The sequence below is a fragment of the Centruroides vittatus genome, unplaced genomic scaffold (assembly GCF_030686945.1).
Source record: "Centruroides vittatus isolate TY-2023 unplaced genomic scaffold, ASM3068694v2 contig_955, whole genome shotgun sequence".
NCBI lineage: Eukaryota > Metazoa > Arthropoda > Arachnida > Scorpiones > Buthidae > Centruroides > Centruroides vittatus.
The window spans coordinates 2514956-2538176 of record NW_027122634.1 but is presented as its reverse complement, the minus strand read 5'-3'; the positions used below and the strand labels follow the sequence as shown (position 1 = coordinate 2538176).

Sequence of the window (23221 nt, the reverse complement as noted above, 5' to 3'; positions counted from 1 at the left end):
TTGAATCACTTTATCCAAGTAAGTATCATATGAATATTTTTTGTTATCCTTAATATAATAATCATCTCTTACAATTATTTTGTTGCCATTGAGTTTTTCTTGTTTAATTATTGCTAATAAGTTTTTTCTTCTCATCCTTGATCTCTTACATAAATCCATTGTCCTTCTGTTTCTCATCACTTAAATTATCTTTCTTGCTCCAAAATTCTCTAAGGATTAAATTCCTATTGAATAAGGAGTATAATGGAACTTTCACAATAGGTTTGGTTTTGTTGTTAGTTACATAGAAAAATTGGTTAGATTCACCATTAGATATTCCCAAATCTTTTTTTATAAACTGATTAATTTCTTTATCATAATCAGATGAGTTAAACGGAAAGTTTATAATTATATTATTTTTATTGTTTTGCTCATTAACCAGCTTGTCTATTTCAAATTCCTTGTATTCAATGTACCTTGTATTTAACAGTTGTTCTTAGATATTTTCTCCATTTCTTCTATTTTACGGGATAGTTGAGACAACTTTCCATATAAATATTTATTTTCTTCTTTTAAAGAATTAACCTCTGTTCTAATTCCGTGAAGTTCATTTTGGAGCTGTGAAAATTTATCCTGTATCAGTTCGTATATCGATTTTAATGAGTATTGAGATTCGTCCTGTATCTGTAATTCTTTATGACTTACTGTTTCAAAACATTCATTAATTTTTATGGTTCTCGAGGTCACTGGACTACTCTTACCGAGATCTTCCTCTATTTGATAATAGTCTTCACTAATTAAGTCATTCAATTGATTTCCTTTTTCCTTTTCTTTGAGATTATCCTTACATAATCTACCCTGCCCTCTTCTTTGCATATTCGTTTGACTCATTTGTTGCGGAGATCGAGGTAAAGGACTTGGATTTGGTTCAATCCCAGCAATTAACAATAAACTTAAAATTAAAACCAAAGATAATCTGTTTATAAATATCCACTTCTTTGGAATCATCATATTATAGCTACTTAAGGCTTTCGAAATTCACCAATACACACTTATCAAGCTCTGCTAAAAAGTTCACCAACACCTCCGATGACTAACACATGCCCCACAATTATATTCTAGAATGCTCTTTCTTGCAACGGAAAATGTTCGCTCCAATACTTTAAGATTTATCTAACATTAATTTGCTTAAAATTACTCCCCGAACTATTTCAATGATATGTTAATTTTGAAATATTATTTTTCTCAAATGTTTTCTAATAAGCAATTCTTTAAGCCTTCTTAAAGTTTACTTGCTACATCATATCACCTTGAAATAAGAAAAGCATGATGAATTAACTTCTTAGTATATTCCTTTTACAGTTGACTCTGTTTTTACAACTGATATAAATTTTCTATTATGATCTTTAAAAAATGTGGTACAGTGCAGTACAAGTTTATTATTGGATTACTGACCACTTTTCAGATTGCTGAATTAATGATCTGATGTGCTAAAGACCCCAAAATAGTTATTGAGGCAAAGTTAGGGGTGTGACAGTTGCACTCCACTTTTGCCTCTATTTGTCATGACATTATATTGTGGAGGCAGATGTTGACAATCTGGTACTAATACATGAAACAGTCCATCATCTTAAGAATATTTAGACTGCAAAAACTCATATGCAGGTAAATGGACTATGTATTTGGTGAACTACAGTCAAACTTTGTTATAATAGACTTGGATAAAACAGTCATACTACTATTACAGATAAATTTTCTGGATCTGGCAACATGCCTGTTTTTTTTATAAACTCATGTTTTTTAAAATAAACTCAAATGTAATGAATTTTAGTATATTTGAAAAAGAGGGCAACAGAAAGCAAGATGGCTAAGAAAAGGAAATATGCAGCTATTGGGATGGATACAAAATTTTATATCATTAAAAAATTGTGTGGAAAGCAATAGAAATTTGTGAGAAATTCCATTTACCTAAACGAACTGAACACAATTTGTCATAACTGAGAAAAAGTTGTAAAAGCTTATGAAGAAAGAACAGATCAGAAATGAACTATGTGCAAGTACCTATCATGATGCCATGGAAGCTCTCTTGAAGTAGTTCAAGTTTACAAAATCACAGTGTTTGCATTTACTAAATGGACCTTTTCTTAGAGAAAAAGCTGAAGAATATGCACAGAAACTATCACAATTGATTTAAACATGGCTTGACCATTTTAATGGATATTACAAGATCATCTTCAAAGATGTATATGGAAAGAGAGAACTGATATGTGAACAATTGGATTTCAATTACCACAAATGTGTTTCTTTAAATCATATAAAGCAAAAAAATTTTTCTAATGTTGATGAAATTGGATTATTTTACCATTTACTCCCAGACAAATTAATGTCACAAAGGTAAAAAAAGCAAGGAAGATTAATGGTAATGATTGGTGCAAATATAAAGTAAAAAGCTTCCATTGCTTGGATTGTCAGTGATAGGAAAATATGAACATGAGGGATGCCTCCAGGGAGACTTTCTATGGGAAACTGGTTCCTATTTAGGGGTTAGACATGAGGAAAACTATATGGTAGCCAGCCCATTGGTAAGATAGGAATCAATGTTCAGTGGTTTCATCCACTTATCCACAATAGCAATACCAAATTTGAGGATGATATTACATAGGTAAAAACAAGCTGCCTCTCTCAGTTTTTGCATCAAAGGACATCAGCTTCAATGACTATGTTAGAATTGATAATGTTATAAGAACTCCCAAAATCCCAAGAGAACATAACATTATTAAAACAATACAATCTGCAGATTATTTCGTATTTATTATATTATGGCTACATTTAATCAGATATTGGGTAATTTTGCCCAAAGGTAGACAATTATTGCTGTCTTGTAATAAATTTAATAATTTAACATTCAAAGTTAAGACTATTTACAAAAATATAATTTGAGTATATCTATTAATCCTTTTAACACAACCACAGAAGTACTCATTACATTGATTTGAAGAAAAATTTCATTAAAAAAACAAATAATAATAATACAATAATTTATTTATATGTATGTATTAATAGAAAGTTCTGAAAGAAAAGAACTGATCTGGAGTAGGAATCAAACTTTCAACTCCCCATTTATTATGCAGATGCATTAGCAGTTATACTTCTAAGACCTTGGTCTGGGTTGCATTAATTTAAATATGATTTAAAATGATATCTAATATGTAATGCATCCTGCATCTTATCAGTAGAATCCTATGTCTGGAGTTCTGAAGAGAAAAATTCCCTACATTTTCAGATACTAAAAGTGCACTAGACAGTACTGTTTATTGTTATTTATTAACAATTTCTGATAGCAGCAAAGCAAAGTATTGAAACTGGAATCTTTAATTTTAAAGAAGCATATTTTTGTTGGAATTCTAAACTACTGTTTATATTATATGGTTTATTATGTAATAAACAAACTTTTTCTTCAAAATTTATAGTTCTTTATTTCAGCAAGTACAGTTGAAACATTAACACTCCTTGAAGCATTTTTTGGCATTTTATTAAGTGTACATAATGGAACACCTGACTTTTGGTTGTCTCTAGGAGTCTGTTATAATAAAGTTTGACTGTATATATAGTCTTTGTATTGTACCAAATGAATAGTAATTCATTAGTGCCAACTCATGTATTTTGAGTTCAGTGACTTGTACCAATATTTCCTTTCCCACAAACCAATGCACCTAAAAATAGGTTTCTCATACTCAGAGCATGTGTAACTTTTGTGAATCTTACGTATAACTATATATTGTCAATTTTCGTTTATTTACTAATGTTAATTTTGTGCTACAAGTTTATTAACAGTTTTGCAGGTTTTTCAATCAATCTTAACCACTCGGCAGTGACCGACGGATATATCCGTCAAGGACAATCGTGTGGCAGTGGTGGAGGATGGATATATCTGCAGAAGAATTTTTGCCAGAAACTACCACGAAAAAAAAATTCACATAAAAAAGGAATTATGTAACAATAAAAAAAGACTTTTCTTTACTAGACATAATTGTTTACAAAATCTTTTTCTGAAACAGTAATGAGAAAAAATGTGTGGAAAGATACTTTAAAAATTTTTCACGTTTATTCTCCACTACATAGGGATAGCACCATACCTGACTAACCCACTGCTGAAAGGTTAACGCAGTATAGTCATGTACTGTATCATCTTTAGACTGATTATGAGGCATAAACAAATCTATAACATATAGCAACATTAAGTCAGTGGTTTCCAACCTGTGGGGCGCATCCCCCTAGGGGGCCGCAAGACTGTTGCAAGGGGGGCATGCAGCTGTTTCCAAAATATCATTTTCGAATACAAACCAAAAAAGTCGAATAAATGTCGAAAAAATGAATCAGCAAAATAGGTATACGTAATCCACAATCCTCGCCGCGAATTTTTCGGGTACAAATGCTAAAACATCCATCCATACTCTTGCTGGAACGAAAACATCTCGCTTTCGCGTTTGGAGCCGAGCGCCGGCGGGGCGAGGAAACAAAAGACAAGCACTCGGAACATCCCGGGTATTCTCGTGCTTACTCGCGCCAAACTTCAGTAAACAGAAGAATCTGTTTTTTTTTTTTTTCTGTTGTCTATGAACAGAATTAGTTCGTTAGTAGTGCTTGCGATAACCACGTTGATATATAGAATGAAACACTTCGCTTTGGTAACTTCTAAATTAATGTTGAGGTAAATTTCATAACTGTTATAATAGTACATTATTTTTAGTACATTTAAAATTATTATTTCTTATAATAAATAATTATTTTTTTATGTATATTTTTACATAATATTGTATATTATTTTGTAGCCCATTAAATAAATTATAATATCAATTGAGTACTTATGAAATTAGATTGTTAGAAAAATTAAGGGGGTGCAACAATTTTTTAAGGGGGGCACAGGTAGAAAAAGGTTGGAAACCACTGCATTAAGTGGTATAAATATATAGTAATGTATGCAAATTTCAGATCACACAAAACTTATTTTTGTATTTTCACAAAATTTAATATCAAGTAATCCAGTATTTTCAATGATCCAACACCATTCTGATCCTGCAAGTGCTGGATTAACAAACTTATATTTTATAAGTAGAATCTAATTATATACAGTACATGTTAAATTAAGCATAAAGATATGACAAATTCATACTAATAAAGAATGAAAAAGATTTACTTTGAAGTTTTATATTACTCTTATGAATCTGTCATTTGTCTTTTATATTTAAATTTCCAAATTACTATTTTACATAAAATTACAATACACTTTCACTAATCTAAACTAATTATTGTCTGGAATTGTTTGGACTTGTGATATTATATAGTAAATAAAGAAAGGAAATCAAAAAGAACTACAAATAAATACACAGTAATCCCTCCATTTTTGAAAATTCACTTTAATGCAGTTGAAAATTTTTTAAATTTTAAATGAATGATAGTTACATCAAAAACTGTGTTCTTTATAATCAGTAACCTCTTATATAGATGAATATTTAAGATATTTTAGTTGATTCTTTTCTACCCCAGTAAGAGTAAAATACTGTATTTAAGACAAGAGATTCCGTCCATATTCTCAAATAGTTTTCCCTGGCTCTATGTGCTTTTTCATGGAACAAATTACTTGCATAAATGGAGATTACTGTATACACAAACCCTGTATATCCAGATCCTATTTATGCACATTTCCAGTATGTCCAAATTAATTTGAATGGTCATTTCTTTTTAAAGTTTTACACATTTTGTGGAAAAAATTTTTTTTGCAATGTTTATAAGATCACTGAAACATAATAATCTTAATATGTACCTAAGTAGCAATCTCATGTTAACAAGAATAAAAATACATAATGTTTGTATGCACTGAGTAATTTTAGTGTTCCTATAGTTTTCAAGTCAGTAAAAATAAAAGCTTATTTTCAATCATTAAAAAGTATTTTCGGTATGGAATTTTAGACTTTTATTTCAATACCAAACTATTCTGGTTTATCTGGATTTTTGTTTATCTGGATTGGGTCCTACCTGATTCAGATCAATGTGGTTTGACCATATTTAAAAACTTTTTATTTTAATTTGGTTCATATTTTTATTATATTTATATTAAAATGTGTAGTACATATTGATTTTACACATTTGTCATATTTTTAAATAGTTTACTCATTCCCTGAAAAAGTTAAGAAATACAGTGCATTAACAATGGCAGTGATGAAAGATGGCTGGTAATCCTAGATACCTTTACATTCATCATACCTTAAAAAATTTTTATATGAGGATTGTCAAAGACTTATTGATTATTTTAATTCTACAGTTAACTGGTTCACATTTGACCCCAAAACATTTTAGGGTTTAATTTCTAATTTTCAGAACATATTACTTCAAGTTTACACAATTAAATTCTGACGATACGATCTGTAAACAATTTAGCAACAGCTATGTCAATACTTCAAATAAATCTTCCTTTAGGCTCATTTACCAATGAATTCCAAGTCATCTGGTATTTCTTTTTCTCAAGTCTGCCTCACAATTTCAAAATTACAAACTTCTCGTTTTAGTCCAGATTTAATTCCTGCTATGTTTTATATTAATATTACTATGATTGCACAATTATTGTTCTTTGTTGAATTTTTACTAGTTATTCAAACAGTGTTTATTCCTAACAAATGACAATAATCCATTATCATTGGTATCCCTAAAAAGACTGTCGTTTTTACTGCTCAATTTTGCTATCATCTTTGATGTTTAAAATTTTTGAAAATTCTCTTCTTCATGATTATATCTGTTATCCTATAGCCACTAGAATAAAACCTTTGCAACATTGTGGTAGGCATCATAAATCTACAACCAATTTAATTTCTACCTTCTCCAAAATAATTAATAACTTTGAAAATAAAAAATGTACTTATGTTATAGTATACAGACATCAGCAAAGCTTACGATTCTGTTGTTCTTCATTACTACGGAAATACTTTATTTTTTTTTTTTTTACACACATTCCACTGTGTCTGGTATAAGCAATTACCATATTTACTCGAATATAAGACGATCTCACATATAGGACGAGGTGTGACTTTAAAGATCAAAATAATTAAAATTAGAATTGTATTAATAAATCAAATGCAGGCAAATGCACACATTATCCCACAAAAATTACTGGCATTTTAAACCTCAAGGAAAAATCTTGTAAAATCGAAACATAATTTGTTTATGTAAAGCTAGACAATCCAGAACCTTTTTTGCTAATTCTTAACAGTCGATTATGAGTTTCTTCAAATTCTAATTTCCAAATAATCATCTGTTTTCACGTGGGAATGAATTAAAACTTACATCAGGATCCCATGTAATTTTGGAATTCAATTCAAAAGCTTTGCTTTTCCTATTGCTATTCATTTTTACTCCTGACAATACATAAGAACAATTCAAACGCCCCAGATAAAATACTTTTGTTTTTAAACACTAGAATGTGAGAATCCGGTAAAAAATGCAAATACACAGTTTACAAAAATTATACAAAAATGAAAAGAATCCTTCACTCGCATGTATAGAATGACCTAGGTTTTTGAAGCAATGAAAAAATGGATAAAAACCTCGTCCTATATGCAAATAAATACGTTTTTTTTATTTCATACTTTTAAAATTAAACTTGATGATTTTGTTTTTAATGATTTTTCTCCATTGCATGGGATAACTCAAAGATCTGTTCTGAGTACTTGAATTTTATTATTCCTACTGTCTGTTCTAATACAGTTGATATGCTGGTGACCTTAATATTATAAACTCTGACCCTTTTGTTTTACACTCTGATTTAAATAAACTTGTTGATGAACTGGAATTATATAATCTTAAGGTTAATATTAATAAAGCAGTAGTAATATGTTATTTCCTTTATGCAATCTTACTCAACATTGTCCATATGAATAATGATATAGTGTTTCATGAAAAAATAATATTTATTAATCACATTAATTCTCTCTCTAAAAATTCAGCAATACACTGAGGCATTCTTTGGTGTCATTGTTGATACCTTTTTGAGAGTCCTTTTCTGTATAAATTTCCAATCCATTGTAGATTATTGTATGATGATATGCCACCTCATTGCTTCATAAAATGTTAGATGAACTAAATAAGGTTTATCTAATTTTTTTTTATAACTTGGCAAACTTACATATTACAGATTCTGGTTCTAGGATTAGGCTGAACATTTCTGATTTTAAATTGTCATATTGCCTATTTTGATTTTATTTAAATATTTTAATGGTGTTTTAAATATGGAATTATTTGCTCTTAATTTAGATGATAATATAATGTTAATAGAAATGCTTCATGTTACACACTTTCTTTCTTTCACATTAATTTGTCCAGATGATCTTTTCATATTCCAATTGAGGATCTTCTATTTCACATTTTTATTTTTAAAAAAAAGTAAAAATATTCTATAAAATAAACAGTAGCATACTGTTCAATAACTTGTTTTACTCATTATTTTTTATATATTTTTGTCATTATTTTATTTTATTTTTTTGTATAATACATACTATATTGTATTAAATGACCCGGGACAGATCTTTCTTTCCTGCCAATTTCTAGATTCATAACTTGACAAATGTTTAAATAAACTACACTCAAACCTGTTTTTGTGCGATTTGTTTTGTGCAATTTTTTTGCGTGGTATACCAATTTGATTGAAATTCATATACCGCACAAAAAAAATTGCACAAATAAAAAAAAATCACACAAAAACAGGTTTGAGTATAACGATAATTGTCTAGAAATCTCTAGCTCGTACAAGACTTATTTGCCTTATGCAATAGACTATGTTGTTAGGTTTGCTAGATAAAAATTAAGAAGCCTTACTTTTTGAGCCATCTCTTACAAAAATGTTTTACAGATATATGTACCATATTTTACGGACTATAAGATGTTTTTCTTTGAAAAATTGCCTCCAAAATTCAGGTGTGTCTTATAGTCCGTAGCGTCTTATAGGTATTTTTTTTTTTTTTTTAAATTGCTTAAAAATTAAGGTGCGTCTTATAGTCTGTAAAATACGGTATATCATTTATTATAGCAAGCACATTAAAGTAATCTTAAATAAAATTTTTACTTATGTTTATGAAATAAGATTTTTACACCTTACCTGAATTGGGTTCCACGAAAATTAGATCCTCTCTGTTGTCTATAATTTCTTCCAAAACCACGACCTGTAAAATTCAGTCTTTTAATTCTCTTGACACATTATTAAATTTATAGCGTAATGATATTACTGGCTGAGGTAGTTAAGGTGTCAGCCTACTATTCTGGAGAACCCAGAATTGAATAACAAGTGTTTGAAAAACCCCAGAAACTTTTCAAGTAGTAGTCTGTCCTAGATATTTTGAGTTGTCTTCACCATCTAGCCACACCCAAAATGGGCTTGATAAAAGGTTCTTTTGGTGATTAATTTGAAAATAGTAGTAATAAAAATCTTATTACACCATTCACAGATTTTAAAAATTTTCATAAAATAGAAGTTTAAATACTAATCTATTACTTTCCATATTTTTTCATTGATTACAGAAATCTGTCACAACATTGTCAATTATTCAGATTGATAGCTTCTGTATAAGAATCTTTTGAGATCTATTAGCTAGCATAAATATTTACTATACAGTTTATTATTATTATTACATTAGGATTTATTTGTTTTTAATAAGTAATCAAAAATACAGTGAAACCTTGTACCTCAAACTACTTACTCTAAGTAAGAATGCTAAATTAAGCAAAAATGCACTTTGAAGTTTGAACTGCACGCACAATGAAAAAAAATGCACTTGAATTATAAAGGCCATCTGTTCTACACCCAAGTTATCTCTCATTCTTGTTCTTGCATTATGCTCCTATGTTTTCACTTTGCTTTTGGTGTTTGATTATATATATTGTATGTTGTTCATTGATTTTAACAACTTCTTTTTGCAATATTTCTTCATGACAGCTTTTGAGTGCTTTGTATGCTCTGTATCCTTTACTTCAAAATTTCCTATATGTTTTTTTAAACCACATTTGACATGTTTGAAAATTTGGAGTGTCTTCCCTATACACATTACAATTATTATTTTTACTGTTTGTATGACATTATATCCTATCTGAAACACACAATGCAGAATGCCTAATATGCTTTTTATTTGAAGACATTTCATTCAACTGGATTTCATTCAAACAAAATATGAAAAAAAAATTTTAAATAAGCTTTCAATCAAAGAATACAATCTCACTCATATTAGCAATAATGTGTTAAATTTCACAACTTATAATTAAATTATACATCTATGTTAAGTAATTACAGAGATTAAAAAAAAGATACAAAAATTTTCTGTTTGACCCAATGTGATCTTACTTATTAATTTATAACTAGGCATCCAAGAGGTGTGGAAGCAACAAAATATAAGATGAAGGTTAGATTATAGATGACTGTGGTTAGAAAAGAAGTTATTGCAAAGAATGAAAGCAATACACATGTGGCAGATCTGGCGGTCATGTTTAAGATACCAAAGTCAATGGTGTATGAACAATTAATGCAATTTTCATTTTATTATACTGTACAGTTCAAACCTCAGGTTTCGAACAATTCAGTTTACAAACAAAATTTTGAACTCATTTTTGCCTGGTTGCTGTATGATAACTCGATTGCCGAACAAGCTACTCGGCAGAACTGGCCACCGATGGTCAAGTTCCTATACTTCCTGTATTAAAGAAAGATGACGACCCAACCAATCAATCAATAGGACCACCAGTTCAGAAGTTAGTGGCACCGAGATCACCTTATATCACAATACAAATCATCAATGGCATCGCTATTTAAATTAAATTTCAACGTGCATGATGGAAAGATACTATTTCCATTTTTCAGTATGCACCACAGTTGAATTTAAATTAATAACAACCATGTTAATTGATATTCATGTAATATAAATGGCATTCAAGAATTTGTGTTTAAATATGCTTCAGTTAAATTAAATGACAAAAGTTTATTAATATAATATTATAACTGACTACCTAGTATTAATATAATATATTATATTAATACCAGGTAGTCAGTTAATTAAAACTAAAAATAAAATAGAATTAAAATCAAATCAACTGAAACAATATTTCAAAAAGTGTGGATAAAGTACTTGTCCATCTAGATTGATTTAGTTATATTTTCATGCAGCCAGAGTTGAGTATTTATAGCACTTCTTTGTGAAGTGTTAGTTTTGGTTTCAGTTGGTGATGACATAAATTCTTCTTTTAATATACAGTATATATAAGATAAATATAGATATAGATAAAATAATATTATATTATAGGCCTTTTTACACATGAAATACAGCTAAAAAGGTAAAAAAGTTTTGCTTTGGGAGTCAGGAACAGATTAATCCATTTTATATTATTTATGGGAAAATTTGTTTTGGTTTTAGAACAAATTGGTTTTCAACAACTTTTAGGAACAAATTACGTTCAAAACCCAAGGTTTGACTGTATTTACATATTTTATTTATGGTTTTTGTGTTTTAATTTATTATTAGGGCATTTAATTGTGCTATTTTCACTTTAAATTATGTATACTTGCAGTTTTAAGTTTTTTTTTTAAAATGAGTTTTGTTTAGTATCTGGGAATGGTCCAGTTGCTTTCCATTACTTCTAATAGAAAAAATTGATTTATAGTTCAAATTACCTCCTGGAAATGAATTAAATTCAAAGTATGAGACACCACTGTACTAAATTATAGAAACCAAATGTCTGTTTATTAACATAAATGTCACTTTAGGACACTCCTTAGACGTGCCAATACCATCAAAACCTGGCCAGTGAAAGCAAGCAAGATGGAGTTTGATTTATATTAACTTATAGTACGTTCGCACACAATCCACAACTCAGTTTAATCTTGATTGCAACGATTCAACTCGTTGAGCTGTTAGCACAGGCAGTCTGCTTGAGACAGGGTTCCTACTCAAATTTTTGTTTTGAATTCCCTGATTTTCCCTGACCAACTTTGTCCAAATTCCCTGACCCTCACATTTCTTACAGTGTGGAATATCGACATAATAAAACAGCATTTTATTTACTGCAAACATTGAGTATATCTATCCCTCTTTTTGCCTAGTTGTATGTTTCAAAGACTGCCACATTAAAAAAATACAGTATGCATACATCCTGTAGAAAAATGTATGATAGAATCCACAACTTCAATGTAATGAAAAAATAAGCAATTTACAAATGAAACATGAGCTTTTTATTTTATCATCATTTATCAATACTATTTGTATGTAAATCTAGTAAATACAAGATAGCATAAAATCAACAAACAGTATTCTTTGATATACAAATAGTACTGTACTGTACTTAAAATGAACTCTTGACTTAGAAACACATAATTTTAAAATCTTTCAACAAAAAGAGTAACTTTTTTTAAACAGCAACATAATTTTAACAAAAAGTTAAATTTAAAAATTTTCAAATAAAGCATTTTTTCCCTCATAAAAAATCGATCATGTAAAAAAAGAAATAGTTTTCTTTTGTCAACCACATTATTTCAAAATGGCGTAAAAATAATTGTATATAAAGAGGGATAGGTGCAAGTTTTTACTATAGCTTCTCTAACAAATCCACTAAATCTAGCAAAAAATTAGCTGAATTGGCAACTCATTAAAAGAAAAAAAAATGTTTCGTTGCCACCATTTTGATTTTGGTTTCAGTGTAAAGGCCAGAGTTTTAATAATTATTTTTAATAATTTTTATTTATTATTTAATTTTGCATTAAATTTTGTCTTTGCATAAAATTTTGTTTTTAACCCTTAATTACAAATCTTATAATTATTGCAAATCATATCACAAACCATCTTTCTCACTTTTATAGCAAATTTTAATAAATGAACTAATGTTTTCAGCAATCTTAAATAGCCTTCCTCAGGTTTAACATAATTTCAAATGTCAATTAGAACATTAGATTTGAAACTTCGCGTTTTGCTTGTGAGATATGACGACTCTCCCTTTGGGAAAATAAAGGGGATAAAGTTAATTCTCCCAACGTCAGGAAAGTCGAGGGACTAATAAGTATGTGGGAAACATGGTACAGACGGACGAAGACACCTCTTTACCATTTAACCCGTTTATTGTAAAAATATGCTTACAATATAGCTTAAAGTTGTCTTCGTTTCTCGTCTTAAGTTCATAGTGGCAGTAGTGGAATCCAAAGCAATGTTCAGTGAACAATCCAGAAAGGAAAGTTCATTTGATTTCTGTTTGATGTCTAGCACTAACATATATCACTCGTGTTTTTCCTGAGTTAGAAAAGTCCTCCTTTTGAAAGGCAACTGTTAATTTGTGGAAGGAAAAGGTAGCAGCAGCAGAGAAATAGTGGAGATAAAGTGGAGGGAAAAGGCAAATGACTGGATCGTTCCCTGGATTGGTTTCGGACCGTCACTCATGCTTTATGATGGGGATCTAATGGATTCTCCGATTTGCTTACATCAATCGAAGAATCCGAGTTCACAGAAGTATTCATTGTCTTTTCAAACAATGGAAAATCCAACTCCAATCCAAACGACCGATCTTGAGAGCTGCACTGTCTTGACTATTTCTCAAGTTTCTATAAAAAAATTTTTTAGACTTGATAAACACTAATGTTGTGTGTTTTTTCTTCAAAGACACTTGGCAAGTTTTCTATCAGATATCTTTATTCGTTCTCTCAACGAGAACAAATAAAGATATCTGATAGAAAACTTGCCAAGTGTCTTTGAAGAAAAAACACACAACATTAGTGTTTATCAAGTCTAAATTATAGAACAAGACACGGTTTTATAAAACAAATTTAAAAAATTTTTATTCATTCTTTTTTTTTCATCTAATAATTTAATTTTTTTACGTTTTTCTATTTTAGTGAGACTTGTATTCCTATGACATCATAGTATTACGAAAATTAGGATTCTTAAAATGTATAGAATTTAAATAAAATAAAATAAATACACTCAAACCTGTTTTTGTGAGGTGGATAGGGACCACATAAAAAAAAAAAAAAACCACGCAGGAAACTTCACAAGTAGCTATAAAAAATAGTTTTCGCAACACAATTAAAAGTATTTTTTTATGCGGTGAATAGGGACTACATAAAAAAGTCTCACGTGGAAAATAACTCAAAATCTAGGAATTGCTTTTTTAACTCCTTGGGCCTTTTTCTGCAATCCCTAATGGGGGAAAAATCCTCTAAGAAGTTTATTTTTTATATTAATTATTTCCACTTAAATATGAATCTAACATTAAAAAAATTTGCTGGGAAATAATTCCTGCTAAATAAACATCCTCCCAAAAAGTGGTTTTACAGAAAAACTATATAAAAAGTTAAAAGTAATCATTAAAAAATACTTTTATTTGATAAATATAGCTGCAGGAAGTGTTATTCTTTCATTTAACAAGACATGAAATTTCACACCTGAAGTTTACATTTAACACAATTGTGAAAATTCGAACCCGCCGGAACCAAGCCGTTAATAATAAAATTATTTTATTACTTGGTTCCCACGGAGAAAATATGAATCAGGAGGAACAAGAGTCGAAAAACGCAGGTTGGTGAAACTGGAACTTGTGACCGAGAGAATAAAAAGGCGACGACAGAGAAAAGGGGGGTCGGTTACGTTTATCTTTTAGACTGTGCGTGTGCGAACAAAATCGAGGGGAACCGCCTAAAATCAACGGAATATTGTCGACTACGAGGACCGACCCGGATCACGAGGTATGACCCGAATTTATGTAAACTCTCCCTCCGCGAATCCGGAAAGAGGCGACCGTCGCGCACCCCTTCTGTAATTATCTTGCTAGCTTAAATAAATTTTTGTTGTTGTTATTATCCGTTGGCTATGTCTTTTATTCGGGTATCGTCTCCGCCGCTCTATCGTCGGACCCATCCACTTCCTCCACTCGCCTAAAAACGCGTAACGCGTAACACTTCAGAACCGCCATCTTGACGTGGGCAGGTCTAACGGACCTGTGAGCCGAAAAAAGGAGGAACGAGACTCCGTCCGCCTCCCGGCGCCCACACAATATTTCTGATTTTTATGCTATTAAAATACCAGGGGACCGAAAAAAAGGTAAGAGAAAAAAATTTTACTAATAAAAAATGAAAAAAACTTGATGTCATAGAAAACATCCAATAGAGTTTTAAAAAATTTTACAGAAGTCAATTATGTTCCAATTTGATTGAAATTTTCATATACCGCACAAAAACAGGTTTGAGTGTACAGAAATAAACATCTAACGAAATTACAATTATATGTTAATAAAATATAGAAGTTCAGCGCATAGAATCGCAATTATAAATCTTTTTCTTTTGCAACATAACTATAAAAATTGTTTTGTTGTTGTTTCGCACAAAAGATAATCAAATTTATTTTAATTTTTTAGTAATTTAATTAATTTTTTAAAAATTTACCAGCTTTTTAAATTTATAATTAATTATAAGCAAGTTAACATTGGTTAAACTATCGGATTACCTAGTTGATTTTCAAAACGATAACTACAGTATATCTATTACAAGTATGATGCCTAAATTTGCCAAAATCAGTGGATATTTGTTACCCAACATCATTTCTGTTAAACTAATTATTAAACTACTAGTAGCCCAGGACGCCCCCTAGTGGGCGTTTTAGCAGTATTACAAATTTCTATGAGGCATGTTTAATGCACTTAATATATGAAAGTTGTGCGCGCTTAATTTTTAAAAGTTTGATGCACTTAATCTATATATATAACCCATTCAACAGGTGTCCGTCCTTCCTTCCGTCCGTCCGTCCGTGCCATGAAAGGTTTCTATTATTATATTAAAATATTAGCTTAACTATTTCACTTATCGTTTTATCGTAGCGGTTCAAATCTATCCAGTTTTTCGTTATTTGCCCCCTAGTGAACATTACAGGCATTCCGTGACAGTAATAAATTCCTATTACAAATATACTGAATTATTTATATTGTTATATTGACCAAATAATAATGTATTGGCCAAATGAAGAATAATAATTTATATTGTTAATTTAAATAATAATTAAAATTGTTAATTTAATTTGAATGTTTGAAATATGACACACGATAGGGGCGCCTCTAGTGTCGGTTATCAAACGGTTACAAGACGGACGGACGGAAGGAAGGACGGACACCTGTTGAATGGGTTATATATATAGATGTATCAAAGTTGCAGAAATTAACGGGAGAGGGAGAAAAATACGCTTGCAGTACAGTTCTTTTCAAGGAAAGTCGTAACAACAAATGTAAAAAACTACTAGTCGGCGCCAGCATTTTACTGTAAATGTCGGGTAGCTATTTATAATTTTTTATGTTGTATAGTAATGTTTTAAACGTGAAAAACAATTAAATCACGGATTTTTACTGATCTATTTAGCTATTTTGAAGTGAACAATCTAATAAATTACGATTTCAAGTTTTAAAAGTTTGTAAACTAATTTTTAATTAGTTATTTTTTATTCTAATTAACAAATTCATCTTTTTATAATTGCTGAATTATTAAAATTAAAAATTAAACACTATTACATAATAGTAGTTTATCCTGTTATTAATCCACAACTGTAAAATTATATGGCTTCAAGAACGGTGAAAAGAGCCATTTCAGATTCAAAACGGATTCTGATATATTTTCTTATTAAAGATTGCAGCATTACTTCTTGCCGCCTGCAGATGGCTACGCTTGGTCAGCCATATTCAGCAAAAGAAATCAACAAGGCAGTTAAGGAGACAAATTCCCTGACTTTTTGACAGTTCGACAAATTCAACTGACTTTCCATGACTTTTTCCGAAACTAATGAAAATCCCTGATTTTCCAGGTGCGTAGGAACCCTGTTGAGAAGAACCCGGATATTGCATATAATGATAAAACTGACATAACTACAGGTACTCCTCACTTTACGACCTATCTGCTTAATGACCACTTGCACTTACGACCAATCGAGTTTCAACTTGCAATTCAAGGAATCCCCTTTCTCAGCATGGGTGTCGATCAGTGGCGATTGGTAACATGCGAACTGAGCATACTGTAGGCTTACTATACACTTTTTAGTCAGTTTGATGTAATTCAAACAATTGTGGGCCTTGCCAATGCACTTAATTTAGATGTTGAAGTGGAAGACATTGTTGAATTAGTGGATTATGCCGATGGAGAGCTAACAAATGAGGATTTAATAGAGTTAGAAGTGAAGCATCATTTTTTAAGAGGAAAAAAAATAAAGAACTGAAAAAGTGAAAAAGAAATTCATGGTACTGTACATGGGTTAGCTGGTGTGTTCTCCAAAATTAATGCACCTACAAGGGCTGTTCGGAAAGTTCACGGCCTTGCCTATATGCGGTGCTGCGATCAATTTAATTTTTGGCGGGAATAATTCAGCCATCTTTGCTAAAGATACAATACCAATTTCCACTTGATTTGTCGAAAAGTTTTGCCACAACAACTTAGCAGATAGTCAGTGTGCACATGCTTTGTCAATAATGGAGAAGACAGAGACTCATGCGGTCATAAAATACCTGACGAAAAAAGGGTTGACCCCATCTCGAATCAAAGCTGACATGGATGAAGTTTTGGGAGAGTCTGCTCCTTCGTACACCACTGTGAAAAAATGAACAGCCCTTTTTAAATCTGGCAGAGGGAGTGTGGAAAATGACCCTCGCAGTGGACAGTCGTCAACTGCTGTCACTGAAGAAAATATCGACAAAGTCCACGATTTGGTGTTAGCAGATCCCCGTTTGAAAACATGTGAGATAGCTGAGACAACAGGCATCTCTGTCGACCGAGTGCACCACATCCTAACCGAAAATTTGGGTATGATGAAGGTCTCAGCAAGATGAGTGCCGCATCTGCTGACCGCCAAGCAAAAACGTGTTCGCACTTTGATGTCAAAGGAGTGTTTGGACTTCTACCAGAAAAATCCACGGGATTTCATGCGTCGGTTTGTGACTACTGACGAAATGTGGATCCACTACTACACTCCTGAAACAAAAGAACGGTCGAAGCAATGGAAACACCACAGTTTGCCACCACCAAAGAAGGCAAAGACAGTTCCACCAGCGGGGAAAGCGATGGCCTCAGTTTTTTGGGATGTTAAAGGCATCATCTTTATTGACTACCTAGAAAGAGGAAAGACCATCAATGCTGTCTATTACTGTGAACTTTTGGAAAAACCGAAGAAAGAGGCCACACTTGAAGAAGAAAAAGGTTCTGTTCCATCACGATAATGCACCTGCACATTACGCCAGAATCACTGAACAAAAGAGAAACGAACTCCGCTTCCAATTAGTTCCACACTCACCTGATTTGGCCTCCAGTGACTTCCACCTTTTTCCAAACCAAAAAAATTTCTTGGCTGGAAAAAAATTCCACTCAAATGACGAAGTCATCTCTGAAGTGAATGAGTATTTTGCACACCTTGACAAATCGCCCTATTGTGATGGCATAAAAAAGCTAGAACATTGCTGGAATAAGTGCATTGCTAACAAAGGAGACTACATTGAAAAATAAAAAAGTTTTAATATTATTTTGTTTGTTGTTCTATTTGAGGCTGCAAACTTTCCGAATAGCCCTCATATGTTGGAACTTGAGGCTATAGATCCAAATACTGAACGTTTTAGTAAAGTTGAATGTGGGATGAATGAACTTTTGAAGTGCTATAGAGAAATTTATCAAGAAAAAAAGATTAAAAAGCAAACCACATGAGTTTCTTTTCGACTGTTACATCCAGAACCTTGCCCTTGAAGGTACAACTTTTCATCGTCATCATCTCCCTTACCTGGACCCTCTATAGCACCAGATAACCAAATAAACAAATGATAATATGTACCGTACATATGCATGTCTTTTTATGAATAAATTTGAAGTTTGTGCATAATTTGTATAATTTTACGATCCTATATTCCCAGCGCAAGCTCCTCGCTTATTGACCAATTTGCTTAACGACATAGTCATCGGAGCGGAACTTGGTTGTAAAGTGAGGAGTACCTGTACTCAATAAGTCACAAACACCAACAAACAAAATGGAAGTTTTATTTAGAAATAAATACTTTTTCTTGCCATATGTCTAGTAATGGCCAGATCTCATCATCCCTTCAAATATCCTTTTTATTTCTCTGTTGATAGCCCAACACTTGTTCCACAGCATGGGATTGTGGGAACTCTCTTACAATTTGATCTAGTTTCAAAAATTCTTGTGCATCGATTGCAATTGATCCTCCTCTCTTGACCATTTCAATCTTGACTGAAATGGTCGAGAGAAGTCACACCACAGCACAGTTGCCAATCTGATCACAATCCAGATTGAAATGCTCAGTGCAAATGGGAAATTATACAGTTTTACACAAAGTGAGATTTTACTATATATACTGTATTTTCTGGTGTATAAGAAGACTTTTTAACCCAGGAAAATCTTTTTCAAAAATTGGGGGTCGTCTTATACGCCGGAAAATACGATGTGTGTGTGTGTGTGTGTGTGTATATATATATATGTATATTTAAATTTATTTATTATTATATATATTGTATTTATATTTATTATATTTATATTTTATATATATAAATTTGTTCTGAATCTTATGAAGTTCTATAGTGTACAATTTTAATATATATATATATATATATATAATATATATATAATTTATAAATTTGTTCTGAATCTTATGAAGTTCTATAGTTACAATTTTAATATATATATATATATTTTTTTTTTAAATTGAACACTATAGAACGGCATAAGATTCAGAACAAAATATTAAGTTAATTTAATATAAATGATAAAAGACAGTAAAATCTGTTTTTAAGGCTTTAGTGCAATAATTAAACATTCACATACCTCCTCTTCGAAATCCTCTGTTTCTAGTTTGTCCAATTTTATTTGCGGCATTTTGGTTTCCTAATCGTGCTTTCAACATTGGAGAGGTACCAGATCTTGCATTATTGGAGCTGTCACCAAATCCAGACCATCGTACACCTTTACGAACAGCAACAACTCCACGGCCACGATTTCTTCCCTGTCCACCACCTCCCAATCTGCCTCTCACATTCCTGTTTCCTTGACGACCAAATGACAATCTGGACTTTACACTGCTTCCACCAGAAAATCCACCTGGACTCTGACCCAACCGCTGTCTCAAACTTTTCTGAAGATATATGAAATTGATTAGTCTAATAAAAATAATTCTTTTAATATTGTCGTTTATCATAATTTTTTGTAAATTAATATATAAACATACTCTCTTAATTTTAAGAGCAGCAATTACACTTGGTCTATTAGCCATCTGCTGAGCTAAACGACGATTCTTCAATGATGCTTGACGCTGCTGTTGGATCTTTTGTCTGATGGAGTTCACTGTACTCTGGCCTTGTTGACGATATGTAGTAAAGCTTCAAGGAAGAGAGGCATTCATAATTGTTTTTTCTTTTTTTTAGTTCAGAAAAATATTCTGAACATCATACCACTCAAAAATAATAAGCTCCTTCAAGGTAACAAAATGTGTCCCTTTATAATCATTATATCTGGAGCTTTTAAAATGGTTGGAATTAAAATCCAACAAAATCCATTTAAAGAACACAATTGTTCTTAAATATTTTATTAAAAAATAAATTCATTCGATATAAGTTCAGCACAGCCATGTTTTTGATAAAAAAATTGAAATGATTAGTTTAAATTCAAAATATTTCTGAGAACCTGATTTCTCACTTCATAAATCTGAAAACAATCTAAGCAGATACTGTCAATCACAGTTTGTTCATAAAAAATTAACAAGAAAATTTATCATTTAAATATAAAAGAATAAAACTTTTATAAAAATCTATTTCAATTTCTTTTAAGAATTCCATTCATAAATTTAACACTATTATATATTTTAAAGTGAAAATTCTAGAGACATATTTGTAAATGCTGAACTAATTCTTATAAGAATTATACAGAGAACTTAAAATTAGTAATAACTGATAAAAAAAAAACTTTTTACTTTTAATGTAATTTTGACTAAGTCTAAATTTCTTAATCTAAAATAAATTAGATTCTTAAAATAAAAAAACAATTCACTTATCAATTTAAACATTACATCCAGTACACAATTCTGTGACATCACATTAAACTAACAAAATAAAAAGTTAGAATTTTAAATTTATATATATAAACATAAAAAAAACTAATAGGCTATTTTTTAAATTTTTTATAAACATTCTACAAAATAATACTAGTTTGTATAGAAATTTAAATGTTTAAAATATCTGAATTCTTGTGCTTTACTAATTTTAATCAAACATGTATGGTATTCCAAATAGCAACAAAATTTTAATCGACAACAACAAAAGCCTACATAATGTACTGTACATATGCAAGATCCTATTTTTTAATAATTTAGCCAAGATTACATTGTTGAAGCATGTAAACATGAAACTAAATTATTGATATTTTTAATTCAAGTTTTCTATATTGATGCTTTAATCTGTACATATATTCTATCCGACGAAAGATTCATTTCAATTTGGTGAACAACCACTCAGTCTTACTAATAGTTAAAACAGATGATGCAATTATTGTCATGCTAATAAGCTTTTAATCTTTTTTTCTTATTTAACACAATAAAAACTAATGAAAAAAATACTTTTATGTAGATGATATACTGATAATATGTGATTCACAAATAATTTCACCTAACGACATTGAAGAATATGCAAATAAGTTGGATAGGCATTTAAAATTTACAAGTGAAGAACAAAACCAAGAAATGAATTTTCTGGACATTATTATAAGAAGAGAAAATACAAAAATTTTATTCCATAAGTATGAAAAACCATGCAATACAAAGAAAACTATTAATTACAATTCATATTGCCCTATAGAAACAAAGAAGAATGTATTTGTAATGGAATTAAAGAAAATACTAAATAGGGCGACACTACAAGAAGATATAGAAATAGAAACAAGACAACTCTTCAAAAAATATTTATTAAATAATTACCCAAAGAATACTGTATGTAAGTGGATATAAAGTTAAGAATCAAACAACGAATAATTTTGTGGGAACGCCAGGAGGTAGGATGGAGTCGGACCTCCTTTTTTTCGGCGAACAGGTCGGCAAGACCCACCCCACTGTCAAGGATGGCAAAATTTTTATGATATCCCGACTTGTCGGGATTGGGTAATTAATTGTCAGGTCGAGTGGAGGAAGTGGGTGGGTTCATCGATAAGTCAAGGCAATATCCGAAATAACGGAGCCAGGATAACACAGATAATGATTTATTTGGATAGAGAACCTAATACAGAGAATCTACGCATCCCGTCCCTAATCGCATGAGAGAGAGAGTTCACAAATGTTGGGGGAATCATACCTCGTCTTTCTGATGTATCGACAACAATCGTAGGACTGATCGGTCGGTGAAAGGAGGATCGGTCGTTCTTCGGCTCTGGCGATGGGCGGAAGGATCAGGCTTGGCGGCTCCGGCGTCTTCGGGTTTGGCCTTCGATTTGGATTCACCGGAACATTCATCGTCTTCGGACGTCCAGCCACCGATTCTCGGGACGGATCCTACGGTCGGGCGTCTTGTGCGGACCTTCAGCGACCCCGTTCTCAGATATCTCCCCCTTTATATACTCCAGGTCTCGTCCGCTGCGATCACCAATCGCGACGGTGAGTGATGAGTCGATCTCCGTGACTCAGAGGTCGGATCCGGAGAGGAGGGAAGCGTGTTTGACGGCGGAAGGCTGCACATCCTTTGAATCTTGATTGCTATCTCCGATTTTGATCGCTATCTCCCGAGGGGATTTGAACAATAAAATTTGAAAATCGGACTGGCCGGTTTAACCCGGTCCTCACAATTTATATGTTAAGTTTCTTTATATAAATAATTTATTTGAAAAATATAAACCAGTTTTTAAGAAATTTTCTGTGTATATAGTGGCAAAACAAGATGATGAATGTAATTATTATTATAAATAATGAGGATCCAAATATATTAAAAAAAAACAACTCAAAATTGCAGGTGTCATTTACAAGCTATTGTGTACTTGTTCAAGACCAAAACATTACACAGGAGAAATGGGAAGGAAATTGGAAATATAGTTAAAAGAACATGAAGCTGCTATTAAGTTAAAAAGACAAGAATCGCCGTGGTGTTTACATTGTAATAAATTTAATTGTAAAATAGACAGAAATAATGTTAAAATATTATATAAAGTGAAAAACTGTTTAAAAAGGAGAA

The 23221-nt window shown here is 31.2% G+C and overlaps 1 protein-coding gene across 1 annotated transcript in view; it reads right to left on the bottom strand.

Annotated features, from left to right (window-relative positions):
- LOC136985169 (chromatin target of PRMT1 protein) overlaps window positions 1-23221 on the bottom strand; it is a 40251-nt gene that overhangs the window by 2038 nt on the left and 14992 nt on the right. Inside the window, exons 3-6 of the mRNA XM_067282377.1 lie at window positions 20242-20392; window positions 19842-20148; window positions 9125-9188; window positions 565-931 (exon numbers count right to left, since the gene is read on the bottom strand). Coding sequence (XP_067138478.1) covers window positions 565-931; window positions 9125-9188; window positions 19842-20148; window positions 20242-20392 — 889 coding nt within the window. The remainder of the gene's footprint in view (window positions 1-564; window positions 932-9124; window positions 9189-19841; window positions 20149-20241; window positions 20393-23221) is intronic.